The sequence below is a fragment of the Uranotaenia lowii genome, chromosome 3 (assembly GCF_029784155.1).
Source record: "Uranotaenia lowii strain MFRU-FL chromosome 3, ASM2978415v1, whole genome shotgun sequence".
Lineage (NCBI taxonomy): Eukaryota > Metazoa > Arthropoda > Insecta > Diptera > Culicidae > Uranotaenia > Uranotaenia lowii.
In genome coordinates, this window is record NC_073693.1 from 109277034 (window position 1) to 109296346 (window position 19313).

General features: G+C 35.7%; 1 protein-coding gene across 1 annotated transcript in view; it reads right to left on the bottom strand.

Annotated features, from left to right (window-relative positions):
• LOC129750825 (eukaryotic translation initiation factor 5B-like) overlaps positions 1–19313 on the bottom strand; it is a 205171-nt gene that overhangs the window by 47374 nt on the left and 138484 nt on the right. The window contains exon 4 of the mRNA XM_055745905.1: positions 1791–1952. Within this exon, the coding sequence (XP_055601880.1) occupies positions 1791–1952 (162 nt within the window). The remainder of the gene's footprint in view (positions 1–1790; positions 1953–19313) is intronic.

The window sequence follows — 19313 nt, forward strand, 5'->3', positions numbered from 1 at the left end:
ATGGGTGGTGTTGATCCAGGAATAATTGGAAATCTAGCAAGTCGGCTTAGTTCGGCAATGGGGCATGAACTGAGACCAAGAGTGACGGCTAATCCTTGGAATATTTTACCGAGATCCTCTTGGGGCACATAGGGGATCCCAGATATAACTAGTTCACGGTTCCGGCTTAGGCGATTGGTATTTTCATGGGCTAGGTGGACCTCCGCTTTGACAACGTTGATATCGGCTGCCAAGGTGTTGATTTGTACAGAGCACTCATCCTTTAGTGAAGTCAGCTTGCTTTCGATATCGTCAATTCGCTTTCCAAGTTGCGAGTGGAAAGAATCGATTTTCGCTTCAATCTTCGTCCATAGGTCGTTTAGGCTCACAATGTTTTCGGTACCAGCCACATCCAGATCCTCTCGCGAGCGTTTTTTAGCTTGCAAGTCACTTTCAGCAATAAGAGATGGTTGTGATGTGGACCTCGTTGTTTTGGCAGACATCATGCTCGTAGCTTTCGACATTTGGTTAACGTTTGTCGATCACGCTACGGATAAACGTTTTTGAAGGGAGCACTCAATGTGGCACTTATGACAACAATAGGGGATTCACAAAAATATTGTAAAGTTAATTCCGCACAGGATTTGCCTTTTTCGAATGAAACTCGTCACGGATTTTCACTACGGACTATTCGCGAGTTGATTGAACTGTTCAGACAGAATAAATAGTCGTGAAATCTGGCAAAAACACCGTTGAATTAGATGGAGCACTTCAGTGTGTTCTAGATACTACTCATCCCTTCAGAAACTAATGTATCGATGAAAATAAAAAAATTCAAAAAAATGATTTTCATAGCCAAGGAGTTTGTTGATTTATTTACCTTGGAAAGACATTTCATGAAATTATTGAAAGCTCTAGCAAGCTAAGCCAACCATTTTTGCATACTTTTCAATGGATTCAGAATTTTTTTATTATGAAATGATTATAGATATTTCCATGAAATACTTAGCTTCTTCTTATGCTAGCAAAAAATGAAGCTTAAGAATAGGCAAAACCAGTTATTAAAGACAAACTTCATTTCAAGCTATATTAAATTTTCCGGATAATTTAATATGCAAAATCAACCAAATCATCTCAAATTTTGCACTGATATTTGGTGACCCAAAAGCAAGCTTGACAGATTTCCCGGTTTTATCCGGGTTTGCCCGGAGATATAATACATAATTTGGGAAAAGTCTGTTCCGACCCGGTTGTCCGGATTTCATTGAAAAAAGCTCAGAAAACACAAATTGTGTTTTCAATTTTTTTACCATGCGTCCAAACGAAATTTAATAAGTTTTATAAAAATAATCATGAAAGCTTTAATGGAAGCCTAAAATACAATTTCAAATCTGCTGATAAGTTTTGATTAAAAAAATGAATTTTCCTTCTCTTGATTTTGTTGCGGAATAGCAATATGGCTTTGACCAAATTAGATATTGTATGGATTTTTGGTCAATTTTTTTTAAATCAAATTCCCGGATTTTGCAGGTTCTTAGACCAAACAACCCGGATTTGTCCGGCCCGAATACGTGCTGAAAAAATCTGACAACCTTACCCAAAGGGTATCGAAAAAACATATACGATCAAAATGTAAATTTTGCAGCGGTCTAATATTTATGTTTAATGTAATCTACCATCCGTTGTGGCACAGCTCCTGAACTACATTTGAGTAGGTAGACTATTCCAAGGGAATGAATGTAATCAGTGAAGCGAAGATTTACAGTACAATCCATTTCCCAAATTCAATGTTTCAACTGAAATTGACTTACCTTACTAACCAGCATATCGGTCTCGTCGAAATGTCTACCGAACATTTTCGGCGTTTCTCCGGGGATCGGTTCGATCTTGATGCACACTTCCTGCCCCTTCCTGGCAGTTTCGATCTGCTTGTGGTTAGCTTCGACCGACGTCACAATTCCGAGTTCGATAAACTGCAAATAGATGGTAGAAGAAAAAAAAAATGATATAATTAATCATCGCTGCTTTTAATTCAAACGTACGTTTAATTTATTTATAAATTTTAATTCGTTGCGCGTTCATTCGCAAACACAACAACATCCCATGTAAGTTGAATTTCGTACCATTTTTCTTGTGTAAACCGACTAAAAAAATTAATACCCTGCCGCCCGGTATGCGAAATATTTCACGTGAGCTTTTGCGACATTCGTTCGTCACTAATAGGGAACCACCAGCATCATCATTGATGGTTGTCGCTGTCTTGTTGTGAAATTTGCTCTAGAAGCGTCATTCATTTAGTAGGATCTGTCCACGCTCCTTGTAGTTCTGCTGTACAAATGGTCGTTGGCATGAGCCAAAAACACAAACTACCCGAGGCGTTAAAATCCATCACTAGGATTTAGGAAAAAAAAATCTCGTAATCCATGTTCTATTTGCTGTCCTCGACTTTTTTCGCAACTTGGCGGCTGGCGAAAACAATGAACGATGTTTTCTCCCTAATCGGGAAAAGTCAAAAATAGACTGCCTTCCGGACCACCCACCCCCTTTTTTGGGGGTTGTATTCGAGAACGTTTTGCATTTTTTGCCATCCATTTTACATTTCATTCCTAGGACGCGGAATTATTATTAACAATGAAAGTTGATAGGTTGCCAAAATGATCAATATTAACCAAACCAAACAACAACCAACCCTTTTTTGCTGAGTTGTCTCATCTTTGGCACGAGAGCCAGTGTCTTTTAGGAAGCAGTTTGGTGGTTCCAAACCCAGATGAGCAAGGCATCTTTTGGATTTCAAAATTAAACAATATTTACTAATTTCAAAATTAAACAATATTTTACTATTATTTACAACAGTTCATGGATAAATGTTTGTTTTTGAAAGTAAAACAGTTTATTTGTGTCAACCACTTATGTTATTGAAACAGAATGTGTATGTTAAAACAGAAACTAAATAGTCTTTACAGGTGAAAAACCATAAATCTAATAAAAATTCAATTCAATTTAATTCCAAATGATCATATTAGTGAACTAATGTCTGTAATGCGGGTTTTAAAGAAGGTTTAAGGATAATTTCCTCTAGAGCGCGGAAGATTTTTATTAACCAACAATTTGAATAAAAAAGTGTGCATTTTTGTGAAAAATAATTTTGAAAATTTCTTCCACCTGATACAAAGGCTATGATCATTCAGAATCTGGACAATTGTAAACGCGTGTATTTTAAAAACTTATCGTTTGATTTAAAAACTTTTTATGCAGAAAATGATGGTAATAAAAATTCAAAAAGTCAATTGTAAAGGTGACGTAATTTATCACATTATGGCAACTTTATATTCTCAAATTACGAAATAAAGAATTTTTGATGACTTTTCAAAGGTAGCTGTTTTTCAAACTACTTTATCAATCTGCACTTGCTGAGACAGTTATAACTTGCTCTCGGTTTTATCCGGATTTACCCGGATATTTAATCGAAAATTGATGCAAATGATCCAGCCTGGGTGCCCGAGTTTTGCTCGGAATTAGTCACTTTATTTGCAAAAAAAAAATTGTAAACTTTAAAATTATGCGTTCAAAACGAAATGTTTCGACCACGTTTTATAAAAGATATCATGGACGGATTTTTGGAAGCCTAAGAAAAGATTAAGAATCTGTTTGACCGCTCACGGTATGAATGGGTATAATACTACATGTGTTATTACAACCAAACTAAGAACAATTATAATAAGAAAAATACTTTTATAAATATTTTTTTAAAAATAAAATTGAAAGCCCTGTATTACAAACATCTTCACTAGTGTGAAATCGAAACGAGTAGGGGAGAAAGAGTGGGGTATCATGGGCCACTTTTTTTTCTTAGCTTCATAACTTCTTTATTATAGAAGATAAAAAGAAAAAAAAATAAAAGAAAGGTGTTTAACATTTTTAAGGTATCATTAGGAATTTTTGTTTATTTTTTAAATACATGATTTTCCCGAGTTCTGACTGTTTAAAAAAAGTAATTTTAAATTGGATTTTTAAAAACTGTGGGGAAACGTGGACTACCAACTCCAAATTGACAAAATAACGTGTAAAGTTTATGAGTTGACTCAAAACTGAAATTTCATAATTCATTTAGTTATTTTAAAGCAATTTCAGATAAGGATATAAAAAAAGAGAGTTGTGTGTGATCGAATAGTTCCTAATTCCTGGCTCGCGAACGTTTCGGTAAAATTCCGTATATATGATTTTTGTTCGTCTCTATCGCATTGGAAAAAGTGGACAAAATATTTTTCACAACTCTTTATTTGGCATAAGAAAACTTTGCAGTTATAAAAACGTATTTGAGGTTCTGAATGTGTATAAAAACACCAAAATATAGGTGGCCCAAGATACCCCACAAAATGTGGCCCACGATTTTCCACAAGCTATGATTTGCAAATTGGTTCCGTTTGTGTGACTTATTGATGTTTCATCAAAAATTCCTTTTCCACGTGAAAGAACATGACAAAACTAAGATCATAAGCGTATGAGTATATTTTTGTTATGTATTTTAAGTCTCCCAGAGATGAAATTTGCGAGTGCTTATTTAATTATGTAAGTACATTTTTCTAGGGTAGTTAAATAAAAGAAGCATACGATACGTACATAAATCAACAACATATAGAAAAACATGCTTACGCAAAGCGACGACGATGACAGCTGGATTGACATTTTTATCTCAACACACAGCTGAGATATTAAGAGTGACTCACGTTTCCCCACTCTCCCCTACTTAAACGTCCTTCAAGAGGTAATCTTTTCACTACAAATTGGTAATTTTTCATAAAAATTTGAAATATTGAAGTCAATCTTATACATTTTAATCCGAATCCAATCCGAATCGCAAATCCATAGATTTGCGTCAAACTTTCAAAAACACGAGTTCCATGATTTTCAGAGGCGTTTTTTTTCAAAAAAAAAATCTTATGGCGTATAGTTGAAGATGATAAAAACACAGATGCCAAGAACGATTGATGAAAAGTTGTGACGGTCCCAGAAATTCTCTAATTTTGCAAAGATTTTTTTTGGTACAAAATATGATAAGTTTTATAAATTTTCAGGACAGAAGTCTTTGAATTAAAAACTTTTTTCCAAACAAAAGAAAATCTTGTGAAGCTTTAAACGAAAAATTAAGCCTGAGATAATATTAGATAAGCTGAATTTTGTTCAAATCATATCAGACAGCCTGCGATAAGACTTATGAAAACTTTCATATGTTGAAATTCAAGGCTTTTAAAAGGGTTTTGTGAGTTTTTGGAAAACATATTCATAACATTGGACGTTTGGAAAACTCTTGAACGTGGATTTGATATATTCTTTTATTTTTGTTCTGTTGTATTTGAACATAATTTTTAAATTTTATCTAAGAAAAATCTCTCTATTTACTTTTTGATTGGGATGACAAGACCAACATATTTTAAAATATCAGAAAAGGCATTTTAAAGGTGAGCTTTTTTTTGCAAATTATTATGCAAATTATGCTCTGATTATAAATGCATTATTCATTTAAGTTAAACATTTATATACATGTAAACAATCGAGAATGAGAATCTCGTACAGTTTGAATTTATCTTCATCTTCATCTGAAAATTGTGAAAATCCCAAATTTGAAAAAAATTCCGGTATGTGCTGAAATTCCCAATTTTTTTTCCGGTTTCCCGGTAAGACAACAAAATTCCAAAGTTTTTTTTCGGTATTCCCGGTTCGCTAGCAATCCGGATTACCAGGTTTTTAAAACTATAAGTATTATTCAAATCGGTTGATAAACAAGAGAAATATAACTCATTGAGGGTCCCAGAAGAATTATTTGGATGCGCCTGAAAAAGTCACAAGTCGTCAAAACTATGTCATATGGAAAGTTCCAACAAATAGTGTTTTTTTTGTGATACTCAATCCTGGTTCGAAAATAATGTGAAAAATAAATCTGTGAAGTAGTTTTAGACAACTGATGTAAAAAAGGAAATTCTGGCTGCGTAAAACTTAAAGTTTTGAGCCGATTCAAATAAACGAATAATAAAAAAAAATCCTGACGGGAAAATTCTCAACAATAGGTGTGCGCTTATTGAATTTCAAACATTGTATTTCGAGAATTAGCTATCTTCTTGGAGGTTTCCAATATTGTAAGCTTTCAATATCTTTTACTTGGATTTAATCGTTACAAAGCATAAAACCACTGATAAACTGATATAACTCTGCACCACATTTCAATCAACCAAAGGTTCTTGTCTTAACTGCTTAGTAAGTGATTAACAGGGTGGCCACTCAAAATCAATTTTTGATTTCCCGCATTTTTCCCGTTTTTTTCCCGCATGGTTTCACGAAATTCCCGGTTTTATATAACAGAAAACCAAACAAAATTCTGAGTATTCATTTTTGAAACCATATAAACGAAAATCGATTAAGGGGGGGGGGGGGGGGGGGGTAGGGTCTAACGGCTAAAAAAACACCATTTTTACATTTTTTTAGAGCTATCGTTTAAACAAATGTATTCAAATTTTTTGCATTATACAAAGCATTGTTAAAAGAACATTTAGTAATTTTTTCGTAGAAAAATATTGAAAAATGAGCCAGTGACGGAGCATTTTCGAGGATGCCTTTTTGCAAACAGGATTCGCGGTGGACACTGTATCTCAGCACAGAATCATCTGAAGTCAAAAAATGAGAGCAAAATATTTTTAATAGATGTTTTTTAGATTCCAACGTTTGTATTTAACTGAAAAAAATTTTTATGAAATTTTTGTGGCTGTTTGAAGTAAAGACTACGATTTTTCACGAAAAAATCCGCCATTTTTTATCTGTAAAATCTCCCCAAATAAAAAAAAATAAAAAAAAGAAAAACGTTGGGGTTTGGTATTTTGTATGTAGAAACTCTGATCCAAATTTGAAAAGAATCGGTGAAGTAGTTTTCAAATGACGATGTCCACGGACTTTTAAAATGTGCTTTCGAGAAAAACGCGTTTTAAGTTTCTGCTTTTCAAGTCTTGCAGTATTAGATAAGAGGAGATAAAGGCCTATTATTCCCACAGTTTTGCTTCGATTGACATGGAAATTTGACACAACATTCTTGAAATGTTTTACAATAAGAAAATAAAAAAATAAAAAAATCGATTTTTTGAAAGTGTTAGTCCTTAATTTTATCGGCACAAGCTCTACTTATGTGTTGCTTGTCAACAAGTACTTCTAGACACAGGTCCAAACGTTTTTTGGCAATATCTGGATAGTGTGCAATCACATCGGGATTAACGTACGATAAGGCACAGTTTTCCCGTTTGTTTGGATAACGTGCTCATATGAAGCCTAATGCTTTTTGAGTCGTTCAGGCTTTACAACTTTGTCCATCAATGCTCTTACAAGCTCGGTTAAATCATCGAAGAAAAACGGAACCATCGATGCTTCTGTCTGATACTCGCGTAGAAAGGACGCAACAGTCGAAGCGGCCGTAACAAAAAAAACCCATTTTTGATCCCAGAAAATTATCATCTACAGCTTCAGTGACAATGTCAAATACCTTCGACCGGTAAATCGATGGAAAAGTCCGTTTAAAATTTGGATGGTTTTCCTTAAACTTTTTCTCTTCTTGTTTATTTTTACCTCGTCGACAAACCGTTTGAGGTTCGGTAGCATTTTGGCAGCACGTTCTGCAACGCGTTCATTTTCCATCCAGCGAACGTTACAAAATTTTAACGGAAATATAGTTGAACCCGTTACTGTCCTTTACGTCCTCAAAAGTTCATCGAAATTCCATTCACTTTTCCTCAGTCCCTCCTTGAACGGCTTATGTACAATCCACAGCAGCCGGATTTGAAACAAGTTCTTGAACCTCGCTAGTTAGTTCCTTGAGCATTTTCCGATTTACTGCTGGACCATCCATGGAATACTGGATCACTCGTTTCAGTAGATCAGGATTTTTCGAAAAATATAGTTTCACGCCATTCAGAAGGTCATTCGAGCGCGTCGACGATAAGAATGTAGAACCAATATACCTTGCTTCAACTAGGTTTGTGTTTTGATTCCAGAAGCGCACACCAATATCCATTTGTTGCTTCTGACAATCTTATTTAATGTTTCGTCAAATTCTAATACGAACTCGCTTCAATTCTGTAGTAAATTGAAAACTTCATTCAATAATCGGTCGAAGTCAATTAGAAAGAGACCGGTGATCAACTGTCAATCCATTTCCACTTGTTCCGACCTATTTCGACTAATCTTCATTGAACAGACTTTCAATGAGCCAAAAATTCCCGACTTTTCCAAAAAAATCCCGGCTTTTTCCCGTTTTTTTTCCCGTTGGATTTCAAATCCCGTCTTTTTCCCGCTTTTCCCGTTTTTCCCGAATGGGTGGCCACCCTGTGATTAATACACTGGTTGTGATGGGGCGCTAGCATTCAAAAATTACTCCACGTGTTCTAATGACACGTAGAAAAATATTTAGAAATTTTATTATCTTCCAAGCATTTTTAGTCTGCTTCAATTTTTCTGCGTGCAAAAGTATAAGTTGCTATGGTGTTCAATGTTTGTTATGTTTTCCTCCCAGTGAAAAAAGGTCCCGATGGTTGAAATGTACTAGAGACATTGAACTTTGAAATTTGAGAAACAAAATTTGAAACGTGCCCTCATATGAAAATCAATTCTTCATATTTAAAAAAAAAAACTATTCCAATTAATAGGATATTAAAACTTTAAAAATAATTTCATAATATAATTGAACTAAAATTAAACAGTTTTTAAGAATTAATTTTATCCAATGAATAAAAGTTATAGATTTAAAGACTTTCAAAGCGAAAATGTTTCTTATCTTATTGAGGAAAAAATTGCAGTTCTCTAGAAAAGAATCTTCTGGTGAATGGTTTAGTCCAGGCATTTGATTAGAGAATATACTTTTGAGATCATCTGAAATGTCTTCAAATTTCTTCTTTGGATAAAATTTTCAAAGGATCATACACTCTTCTTCAATAAGAATGGAATTGATCCGATACATTGAAACTAAAATTTAAACTAACTGAGTTACATAACTCTTCATAAAAATTATTTTCGCATTATCAAAGAAAAATTTAATGTTTTACGAAAAAAAACGAAATTTAGCTATTGGCATCATTACATGATCGGGAAACGAAGCTTAGGGTATGATGAGCTAGTTGGCGCCAGGAGTTCTGGGCGATAAATATTTTTCTCCTACGCAGGGGAAGTTATATCAGCTTATCAGTGATAAAACTATAGATCTCAAGAGGAGTGTTGGAAGACATTATTCCATTTTCTTTATTCCATCAAATCTTATCGAAAAACTTTTATGATCGCGCCAGCTTTTCGTAGAGCGTAAAAAATATTGATTTGTTTGTAGTAAATCGTTTTACTATTAAGCCTTTGTCTTGTATCAATCAAACAACTGAAGAAGGGTCTACCGACTACCTATTAGTTAAATAATTGTCTGTGGGGTTGGCAATCAAATGGGTCATTTCGAATTTCGAAAATCGACCATATACATGTTGTGGGATGGCCGAAAAAAACTGATCTGTGCAAAATTTCAGCTCAATCGGAATTGATTAAGGGGTACCTCAAAGCACTCAAAGTTTAGGTTTTTTTTACCATAAAAACTTACCTATGGGAGAACCATATTAAATCGGATAAGTCGAAATTTCAATTTTGATTTTTTGATGTCAAATGACTTAGAAATGCATGAAACGACGAGATTTGGTGCAGTCTTGAAATTTTTTACCAAAATCGACTTAAATATTTCAAAAATCGTTTTTGCCGTTTTCGAGTTTTTTCGAGTGTTACACCAAATCTCGGAATTTCATACATTTTCAGTCATTTGGCATCAACATTAAAATTGCAATTTTCCAAATTTTCTTGGGTCCCTCCTTTTGTTTTTAAATAAATTTTGACAAACAAGTTTTTTAGAGTTAACACCAGATTTCGACGTTTCAAACATTTTTAAATCATTTAGTATCACATTAAAATTTAGATATCTACGATTTCATTTTTTTTCCTTTTTCTATTGCATCGTAAATAAATATCTCAAAAATGCATGAATCAAAAATTTGGAAAACATAGGGCGGATAAAACTTCTTGCAGGCAACAAAACGCTGTCAAAATTTTGAATGTCCGATTACTAGAAAATGAGCTATCAGCAAAAGAAATTGTCCCATTTCTAAAAGACTCCCAGAACAAAAATTTATTATGTGATGATAATGCTAGTGCCTGGATAAGAAGTGATTGATAAGCGTAAACAGGAAGTTTCCAATGCTCAGAACCAAGAAGTAATCGTGGCAAATGAAGTTCTCGAAAAGTTTGTGATGGATAGTGTTGCATTTAAGTTTACAGTTACATTATTAGTCTTAAAATATAATACGATCCGAGCGAATGGCAATAGAAACACATAAAACCCATCCCCATACGGATTTAAATAAGCGTGTTGTTATTATTCAACCAACATCGGTTAAAATGCGCCAAGCGTGCATTTTCAAGTTAAGAGCACCAAAAAACGAGGAAAGCAAACGCAGAGTTGTCAAACCGGCCACGCGGAACAGATCTGTCATTTCGTTCAAAGCACCGTCGTGAACAGACGACGGGAAGAAGTGCCTCCGGAATCGGGAAACTGTGTTAGCGGTCGATGACCACGTGCATTTGCCGAAAAAGAAGAAACCCCTTCTAGAGCGTGTTCCCGACAAGCCGAAGGGAAGATGACTCCCAACATCTCGATGCCGTGATAAAAAGCGGTCGACTCGACGAGCCGGCCAAAATTGGCGTCATTCGGGAGAAGGAAACAGAAACCAAGGAGCCGCCCAATCACGTTGCGTCTCTTTTTTCCCCTCATCTTCAACTGCCTTCGGGCGCGGCAGGAATCAGGAGCCCCCTGGTAGTCCCCAGGAAGCGCCACGAGCGTAGGGCGATCAACGACCGGAGGGCGGAGGCACCAAAACTGCAGACCAATCAGCGCCCCTGGCGAAGGGCGGCTGACGGCCGAAGAGCTCCAAGGGCGGCTGACGACCGAAAGGCATAGGCATCCATAGTGCCATCCAATCGGCCCCAGGCGTAGGGCGGCCGAAGAGCAGCAGAGGCACCAAAGTGCAATCTAATCGGCTGCAGGTGTAGGGCGGCTGAAGGCCGAAGAACAGCAGAGGTACCAAAAGTGCTATTCAATCGGCCCCAGGCTTAGGGCAGCTGAAGGCCAAAGAACAGCAGAGGCATCAATAGTGCCATCCAATCGACCCCAGGCGTAGGGCGGCCGAAGAGCAGCAGAGGTACCAAAGTGTCATCCAATCGGCCCCAGGCGTAAGGCGGTTGAAGGTCGAAGAGCTGCACAGGCAGCAAAGTGCCATACAATCGACCCCTGGCAAAGGGTGGCTGAAGTCCGAAGAGCAGCAAGGAGGGCGGCCGACCATCGAGGCGTAGGCTCCACGAGGGCCACCAAATCAGCGGGCCAGGCATAGGCGGCTGCAAACTGGAAGGCAGCACCAGCCGTACAATCGACGCTATCTAAAAGTGAACTGATTCACGATAAATGGGCGGGTCTTTAATTGACATTCTATCCGGTCTTTTCCTTGGTCGGTTCGTAAAAAGAAAACCTCACCTATAGAACTAAAGCGTGGATTATATCAACTGATGAGTTGACATCGCGGTTAAATATCGGACAGCGAACTCGGAGAACTGGAGTTCAAATCTCGATCGAGGAACCTTTTTTTTCGTTTAACTCAAATTACTTGAAATCGTTTATTTTGCTTTTTGTGGGAAAATCGAATCGTTGGAAACTTGTCATTGTAGATATATCGCCTCCACATACATATGTAGCTATATGCTATTTTGGTAAGTTTAATACAATCATCTTTTCATCAGGTATATTTGTTTTGATAAATCTGATGTTCATGTGATATATGTACCTTCTTAAATGTTTGCTGGGTATATCCTGATCCTAACCTTGTTCCGCAATCTAATCCCAATTCTGATCTGATTCCAATACAGACCATGAACCTATTTCTGCCACTGATATTCTCATCCAGAACCCGTTCCTGTTCCGATTCATTCATAACCGAATTCCGATTATGGATCCTGACCCCTATTCTGATCTCGATCATACATCATAAATCATGATCTAGGATTCTGATTTGACAATCTGATTATAGCTGCTTGTCCTGTATCCTGGTTCCGGATTCTAATTAAGATGCCGATCTCATACCTTGATTCTAGATTCTGAATACTTGATCCTAATCTTGAAGCTTAAACAGACATTACGAACCCAGTGCCTGATCGTGGATCCTAAACACGGAATCTGATCCTGAGCTCTGATCCTAAATCCTGATTGCGGATTTTGATCCGTTAATCTCGAATCCTTGCTGATCTTAGTTAGATTCTGATACTAAATTCTGAATGTTGAATCCTGATCCCACAATCACCACATCCATCGTTAATCTTGATGTCAGATTCTAATCCTGGAGCTTGGCCGGGCTTCTGATCTAGGATTCTGATTCGATTTCCCGTTTTTTATTCTGATCCCGGATTTTGAATACATTATCCTGATCTTAAATGCTGATCCCAGATTCAAATCTTGATCTAGGATCTGGGACTCTAACATCGGATCCTTACAGATCTTGAACCGGGATACTGATCCTGGATCTTGCTTTGGGATCCGATTCCCGGGTTCTGAATACTTGATCTTGGATCATGGACCATTATAACGGATCATAAAGTTGTTTCTTTTTATGGATACTTACACAAGTCCTATCTATATTCTCGATACTTATTTGATCCTGCTTCTCCATCCTGGATCTTAAATCCAGATCCTAGATCGTGGAACTTCATTCTGGATCGTGGAATATGATACTGGATCCTGATCCAGATCCTGGAACCTGATTTCGGAATCTGATCTGGATTTCAGATTCATGAAGATCCCTTGGGCTTGTGATATAGCTCGGTTGGCAAGTCAGTTGCTTCCTATCCGATGTCCGCGAGTTCGAGCTCAGGAGTAAACATCTAACACAGTTGTACCGGATAAGTTTTTCAATAATTTTTCGCTAACTGCAACGTTGATATAAAGTCGCGAATTCCATAAAGATGATGAAACGACTGTAAACCTGATGCTGATCGGTTATCTTGATCCTGGATTCTGAACCCAAATCTTGATTCCGAATCCTGGAACCTGATTTTGAAGGCTAATTTTGAATTCTTTTCATGATCAGCAGTGAAGCTTTGAGGTTGAATCCATACACTCTTTGCTTACTAAATATTTAGTTTTCGTCAAGTCAATCAATTTCGAGGAATTTTATGTTCCAAGACAAATTCATCAAAATGCGAGATTCTGAATCCCTAATCCTTTAATGACTTCTATAAGTTAGCTATGCTTCAATTTTCTTGTTGATCAGTGTTATGAATACAATGATAAAATGTTACAGAATTTAAGAACCTCCGCTGGGGTAAATCTGAAACAAATGGCTGTAGTAAACAACACACTAGCCAACGCCACTCATCGCGGTCGCCGGGACAAGAATTAATGGATGCAAGCAAATAAGCAACTGAATCCGAACCTCCCCCAATTGACGTCTTTAGGCGGTGGTTCTTGTCTCGCGAAAAAAAAAGTTTGGCTCTCTATCCTCGCTACTAGGTTTACAATACATATACTTAAACTTACTGAGATAGTAACGTGCCAAAGTTTGGCACACAGGGCGATAATCTGCCGGTTTCTCCCGCACTTTTGGCTTGGCTTGAACCATTTTTAGAAGAATTGCAGGAAAAAACAGCAAAACACAGCAAACAGCGAGACGTAGTTTGTGTACATCCCAGGGCGGCTTTTCACCAAATCTTCCAAGATCGATTGAGCGAGAGTGGGGAAAAAGCAAAACAAATGCCGTCAAAGTGCCGCTGCTGCAGCAATTCGAAAAAAAGGCATCACACACCCCCATTAAGAAGGATCGAATGGCAGGCGGCGTGTTTTCTGAATGGGATTGCGCCACCATTTGCCACAGAGCTTGGTTGTTGTTGTTGATGTTGGCAAGAATGGATTGTAACAACGTCTTTTTTCTGGCTGTGGGAAAACAAAAATGACGTCAAACAGTTTACCCTCTCTTCTAGAGGGGAAGTGTGAAAATGTACACAATTAGAAAATAGAAAATAGAACATTTCAACGATGCTCACTGGTCAGAATTAATCAAGCTATTTCTTGTTTTTTTTATTATTTTTAAGCAATTCTAAAACAAGTCTTATCTAGCTTAACTCTATACTTTAGGAGATCTCATGCTTGTTTGTTTGAAAATTTCAAACGATCCTCAACAGTTGACGAGTGAAATGCAAAACATACTTCATCTGTAATATAATCATAAACAATTGTGTAATAAATTTATTCCTTCGACTATCAGACAATGGCATTCGTTAACCTATCTTACAGACAACGACGAAGGTGAATAACTAATCAGGGAGCACCGAATGGTGCCGCCATTCAAAATGTGCAATAAAAATTAACAACAACGTTTAATATTTCTTTTACGAGCGTGATTAATTTTCATCGCCGTCGTTCGGCTTCCACAGAATTGAACCGTACCGATACTTGAGGTTGGGGTATCGTAACTTATAAATACAACACAATCGGACAATCGGTTTACCGTTGACTTTGGCCGAGGCGGCCGGTAGGTCAATTCCGATCAATTGTCGAAGAATGAATGGCTTAACTATATTGTGGCTGGATGTGACAAGACAGTAGCAAATGGCAAAAGGTGTTATTTGCGGACACTAAACGTCCGGACGTTAGGTCATGGATTGTTACTGTCAGATTATGATGATTCGTTTTACCTTTCGCCTATAGTATGAACTTTTCAAAACCATCCGAAGCGTCACAGGGAAGTCATTTCAGTCCGTTTCGTTTGTGAAATTTGGTTAGCTGTGGTTGAAAGTATTCATACCAGGAAGTTTTTTAAAAGTTGGTTGCCAATTACACTAAATCGAATTGTATACTCGTTGTATAATTTTACCATAAAGTTACCATTCAGTTTATCAACAATGTTGGAGTTTTTTGTCTATCTTTTCTTAATTCTTCATTCGTCTTCTCGTGTTTGAGCTATAAAACTAAAACTTGAAATTAGCCAACCGTAAGGGCCGTTAAAGTAAATCCGTAGTTTTATGTGTACATTTTGCTTCTCAAATGTATTACGCAATTTGAAAAAAAAAATGCAAGCAAACTCAAACAAACACACATATATTTTTTGTTTATTTTATGGAATTAGAAAATTTTAAAAATTATTTTTGACAAACCCAACGCAAAAAAAAATATATTTCTTAAAAATTTTAATTCAAGACAATGATTCAGCATTTTAGAGCTGCAAACATGATAAAATTGTTCCCATCAATCGAAGACACCTGTTTCTATAGATATGAATATTTCATTTTATTAAAGACTTTGAGTAGCTATAAATAAATATATTTTCAATCGCGAACCAACTGTCCAAATAAACAAGCGTGTAAGACATATGTGTGATAAGTAAAGTCTGGAAACTTAGGTAAAATTGAGATGGTGTGCAAATTGTTATTCCAGATTCTTTTGCAAAGTTTCATTTGTTTTTTTTATACAAATAAAAGATTCCAAAAGAATTCGAGGATCTTTTGAAGAAATAATGATAAAAATTAGGTGATTTTTGGCTACGTACAACAAAAAACTAAACGATAGTTTGTTTGATTTTAGAACAGGGTTAAAACAACAAAAAGTTCCAACAAAAAATGAACAACTTATCCACTCACTTACTTATTCACTCTAATCACTATCTCTCTTTCCTGAACTCTCTAACTCACAGGGTGGCCCTACAACTGCAGCATGACCCATACAAAATTCGAACATTTTTAAGAATTATTCCACAATAGATCACAAAAAGTTGGTCGCAGAGGATCTTCATATACAAAAAAAACTCTCTGTACCTCACAAATTCTCTCTGAAAAATTCTGTATGCCAGCAGCCAAACTGTATCTCTGACAAATCCTCTCTCTCTCTCTATCTCTCAAACGTTCTCTTCCGAACTATCCCCCCAACCAGAGATGCCCATGTGCCTGATTTTTTTATGCTCACCCTGAAAGCCTGATAAGCCATGAGATGTCTTTGATTTTTGAAAATAAGCCTGATTTTTGCAAATGTGATGAAAAATGAGTGATAAAAAACTGCATAAGATTCCACTGCAGAAGTGAAAATAAAATTTGGATTGACGACCAAAAAAAAGGTCATACCTGTGAGCAAAATTTTCGTTGCTTTGACGTTGCCAGATTTTTATTTCATCAGTCCCTGATTTTTGAAAAAAAAATTATTTTGGCAACCCTGCCCCAACTCTTTCCCAAAAACAGAGATGCCAATGTGCCTGACTTTTCAGAATTTGCTCGATTAATCGAGGTTCACCCTGATAATATGATAATCCTCTGTTTTTCCCTCATTTTAAGAAAGAAGTCTGAAATTTCCTGTTTTTTCTAAATTTGACACAAAGTTTGATGTTTGAATTTGCATGATAATGTGAGGCAATGTGATAGTTCATTAATGCATTGTACTTTATAAACTGGAAGTTTAGTATCGTGGAAGTAATTGAAGCAAAAATGTGATTTTCAGCAGTTTCTCCTTTTTTTTAAATTCATATTTTTTGTTTAGTGCAGGAGGATGTTTGGGATTGATTTAGATTGAAAATGAACTACAATTTCCAAATCTGTTGTCTATCTTTTTTCAATTCTCATACGTAAATTATAATCAGTAAAAGAAATTGCATTGATCAATTCCATTAAATCTCTAAACTCTGAAATATCTAATCACTCAAAACAACTCATGATTTGAGTATTAAAGCACCATATACAATTAATAAAAATTAAAAGAAATGCCTAAAATGTACTATAGAACTAAAACACTCATTTTTTGGCAATTTTGATAATTTAGACATTAACGAACGACTCGCTAGTAGTGAAAACTGTGTTTTTTTTCATGACTACCCCAGGCCACCCTATGTCAGCCTTATGCAATTTGCATCGTCGATAAAAAAGGGCTCCCACTTGAAATTTTCATGTCAGCAGTAACCCTGATTTATCCCGATTTTTAAATTCAAAGTTTCTAAATTTTAGGAAATGTTGGCAATCCTGCTTTCAAGTGTTCTTTCTCTCTTCCTCAAACTCTATCTTTCTTTATTCTCCAAACTCTTTTATGACTCTTCCAAACTCTTTTTTTTTAATCGAACACAAACACATATAGGATCTCAATAAAACTTGACGTAACCTCGAAGAGATTCCTTTATCTTAAAACTAAGCGTACATCTTTTGAGGATATGATGGCTGGCTTCTTACAAAGGCTCAAACCACAAACTCACAGGATGTGAAGTATGTATGCCGTGACAGAGAATCGATCCCATGACCGTTGGCTTAGAAGACTAGAACGCTATCCTCTAGGCCATGGGCGGCGGCCAACTCTTTTTAATTTTGTTTAAACTTACCTACATTGCAAACAAAAACTCTTTCCGTCCATCTCACTCATTTTTTTTCTTTTCATTGCTTTCCTCTGTCCTATTCTCTCTCAAATAACCCGATACCCTATGTTTATCTCTATTTTTCAAACAATCTTTTCTCCATCTATCTCTCATTCTAAAACTCTTTTTTCCCAAACTTTCTCACAGACTTTCCCTTTCAAAAACTATCTTCTAAGCTCTATCTTCTGAATCTCAACCCAAACTATCTTTCACAAACTCTCTCTCTTCTAAATTGTCTTATCTCAGCTATTGCAAATTGCATTTGTCTCTCTTTCCTAAAGTCTCTTTTGTTTCCCGAATTGAATCTACCTCTTTTTCCAATCTCACCCTTTTTTCCCTACCCTAACGCTATTTCATTATGTTCTAAACTCTTTCATATCCTATTCTCTCTTTTTTTTCTATGTACCACTTCCTATACCAAACCCTCTTCCTTTCCGAATACTGTTTCTTTCACAAAAACTTTGTTTCTCTATATCAAATTCTCTTACAAACACTCTTTCAGTCTCCTTCTCTCTTTTTCATTCTATCCATTATTCCTTTCTATATTTCTCTTTATCTCTTTATCTCTTTGTCTCTTTATCTCTGTATCTCTGTATCTCTGTATCTTTATCTCTTTATCTCTTTATCTCTTTATCTCTTTATCTCTTTATCTCTTTATCTCTTTATCTCTTTATCTCTTTATCTCTTTATCTCTTTATCTCTTTATCTCTTTATCTCTTTATCTCTTTATCTCTTTATCTCTTTATCTCTTTATCTCTTTATCTCTTTATCTCTTTATCTCTTTATCTCTTTATCTCTTTATCTCTTTATCTCTTTATCTCTTTATCTCTTTATCTCTTTATCTCTTTATCTCTTTATCTCTTTATCTCTTTATCTCTTTATCTCTTTATCTCTTTATCTCTTTATCTCTTTATCTCTTTATCTCTTTATCTCTTTATCTCTTTATCTCTTTATCTCTTTATCTCTTTATCTCTTTATCTCTTTATCTCTTTATCTCTTTATCTCTTTATCTCTTTATCTCTTTATCTCTTTATCTCTTTATCTCTTTATCTCTTTATCTCTTTATCTCTTTATCTCTTTATCTCTTTATCTCTTTATCTCTTTATCTCTTTATCTCTTTATCTCTTTATCTCTTTATCTCTTTATCTCTTTATCTCTTTATCTCTTCATCTCTTTCTCACTTTCTCTTTCTCTCTCTATCTCTTTCTTATCTCAATTCTCTTTATCAAACTGCATCTGTCTCTCTTTCCTAAACTCGCTCTTTTGCTGTAAAACTTTGTCTTTCTCTCTTTCCCAAACTCTATCTTTCTTTCTTTTCCCAACTCCTTCGTTACACTTCCAGGATCTTTTTATTTTGTTCAAACTCTTTCGATTCTTTACACTAATTATTTTTCTTTTCCATGATCTTTTTCCTCCTATTCTCTCTCTCTTTTTCTTTCTTTTTACCGCTCTCCCTTTCTCTCTCAAACACTCTCATTTAAAAAAAAATTACGGTTGTTTTACTTCATTTACTCAATTCTTTTTACTTCCTGTCATTAAATCGTATTTTCGTTACTTTTTCTTCAATTTATCTGCTTCAACTCCTTTATTTTTCTCTCTTTACATTTTCTCATTTTCCAAACTCTATTTTTCTTTCTCTTCTAACTCCTTTATTTCTCTTCCAAAACCAGTTTATTGTTACTCTCTGTTTATGTTACTCTTTCCATCCATCTCAACCATTATTTTTCTTTTCTTTGCTCTTTTCTTCCTACTATTCTCTTTCTTTTTCTTTCTTTTTACGTCTCTCCCTATCTCTCCCAAACACTCCCTATTTTTTTCAAAATTACGGTTGTTCTGCCTGATTTACTCTATCCTTTT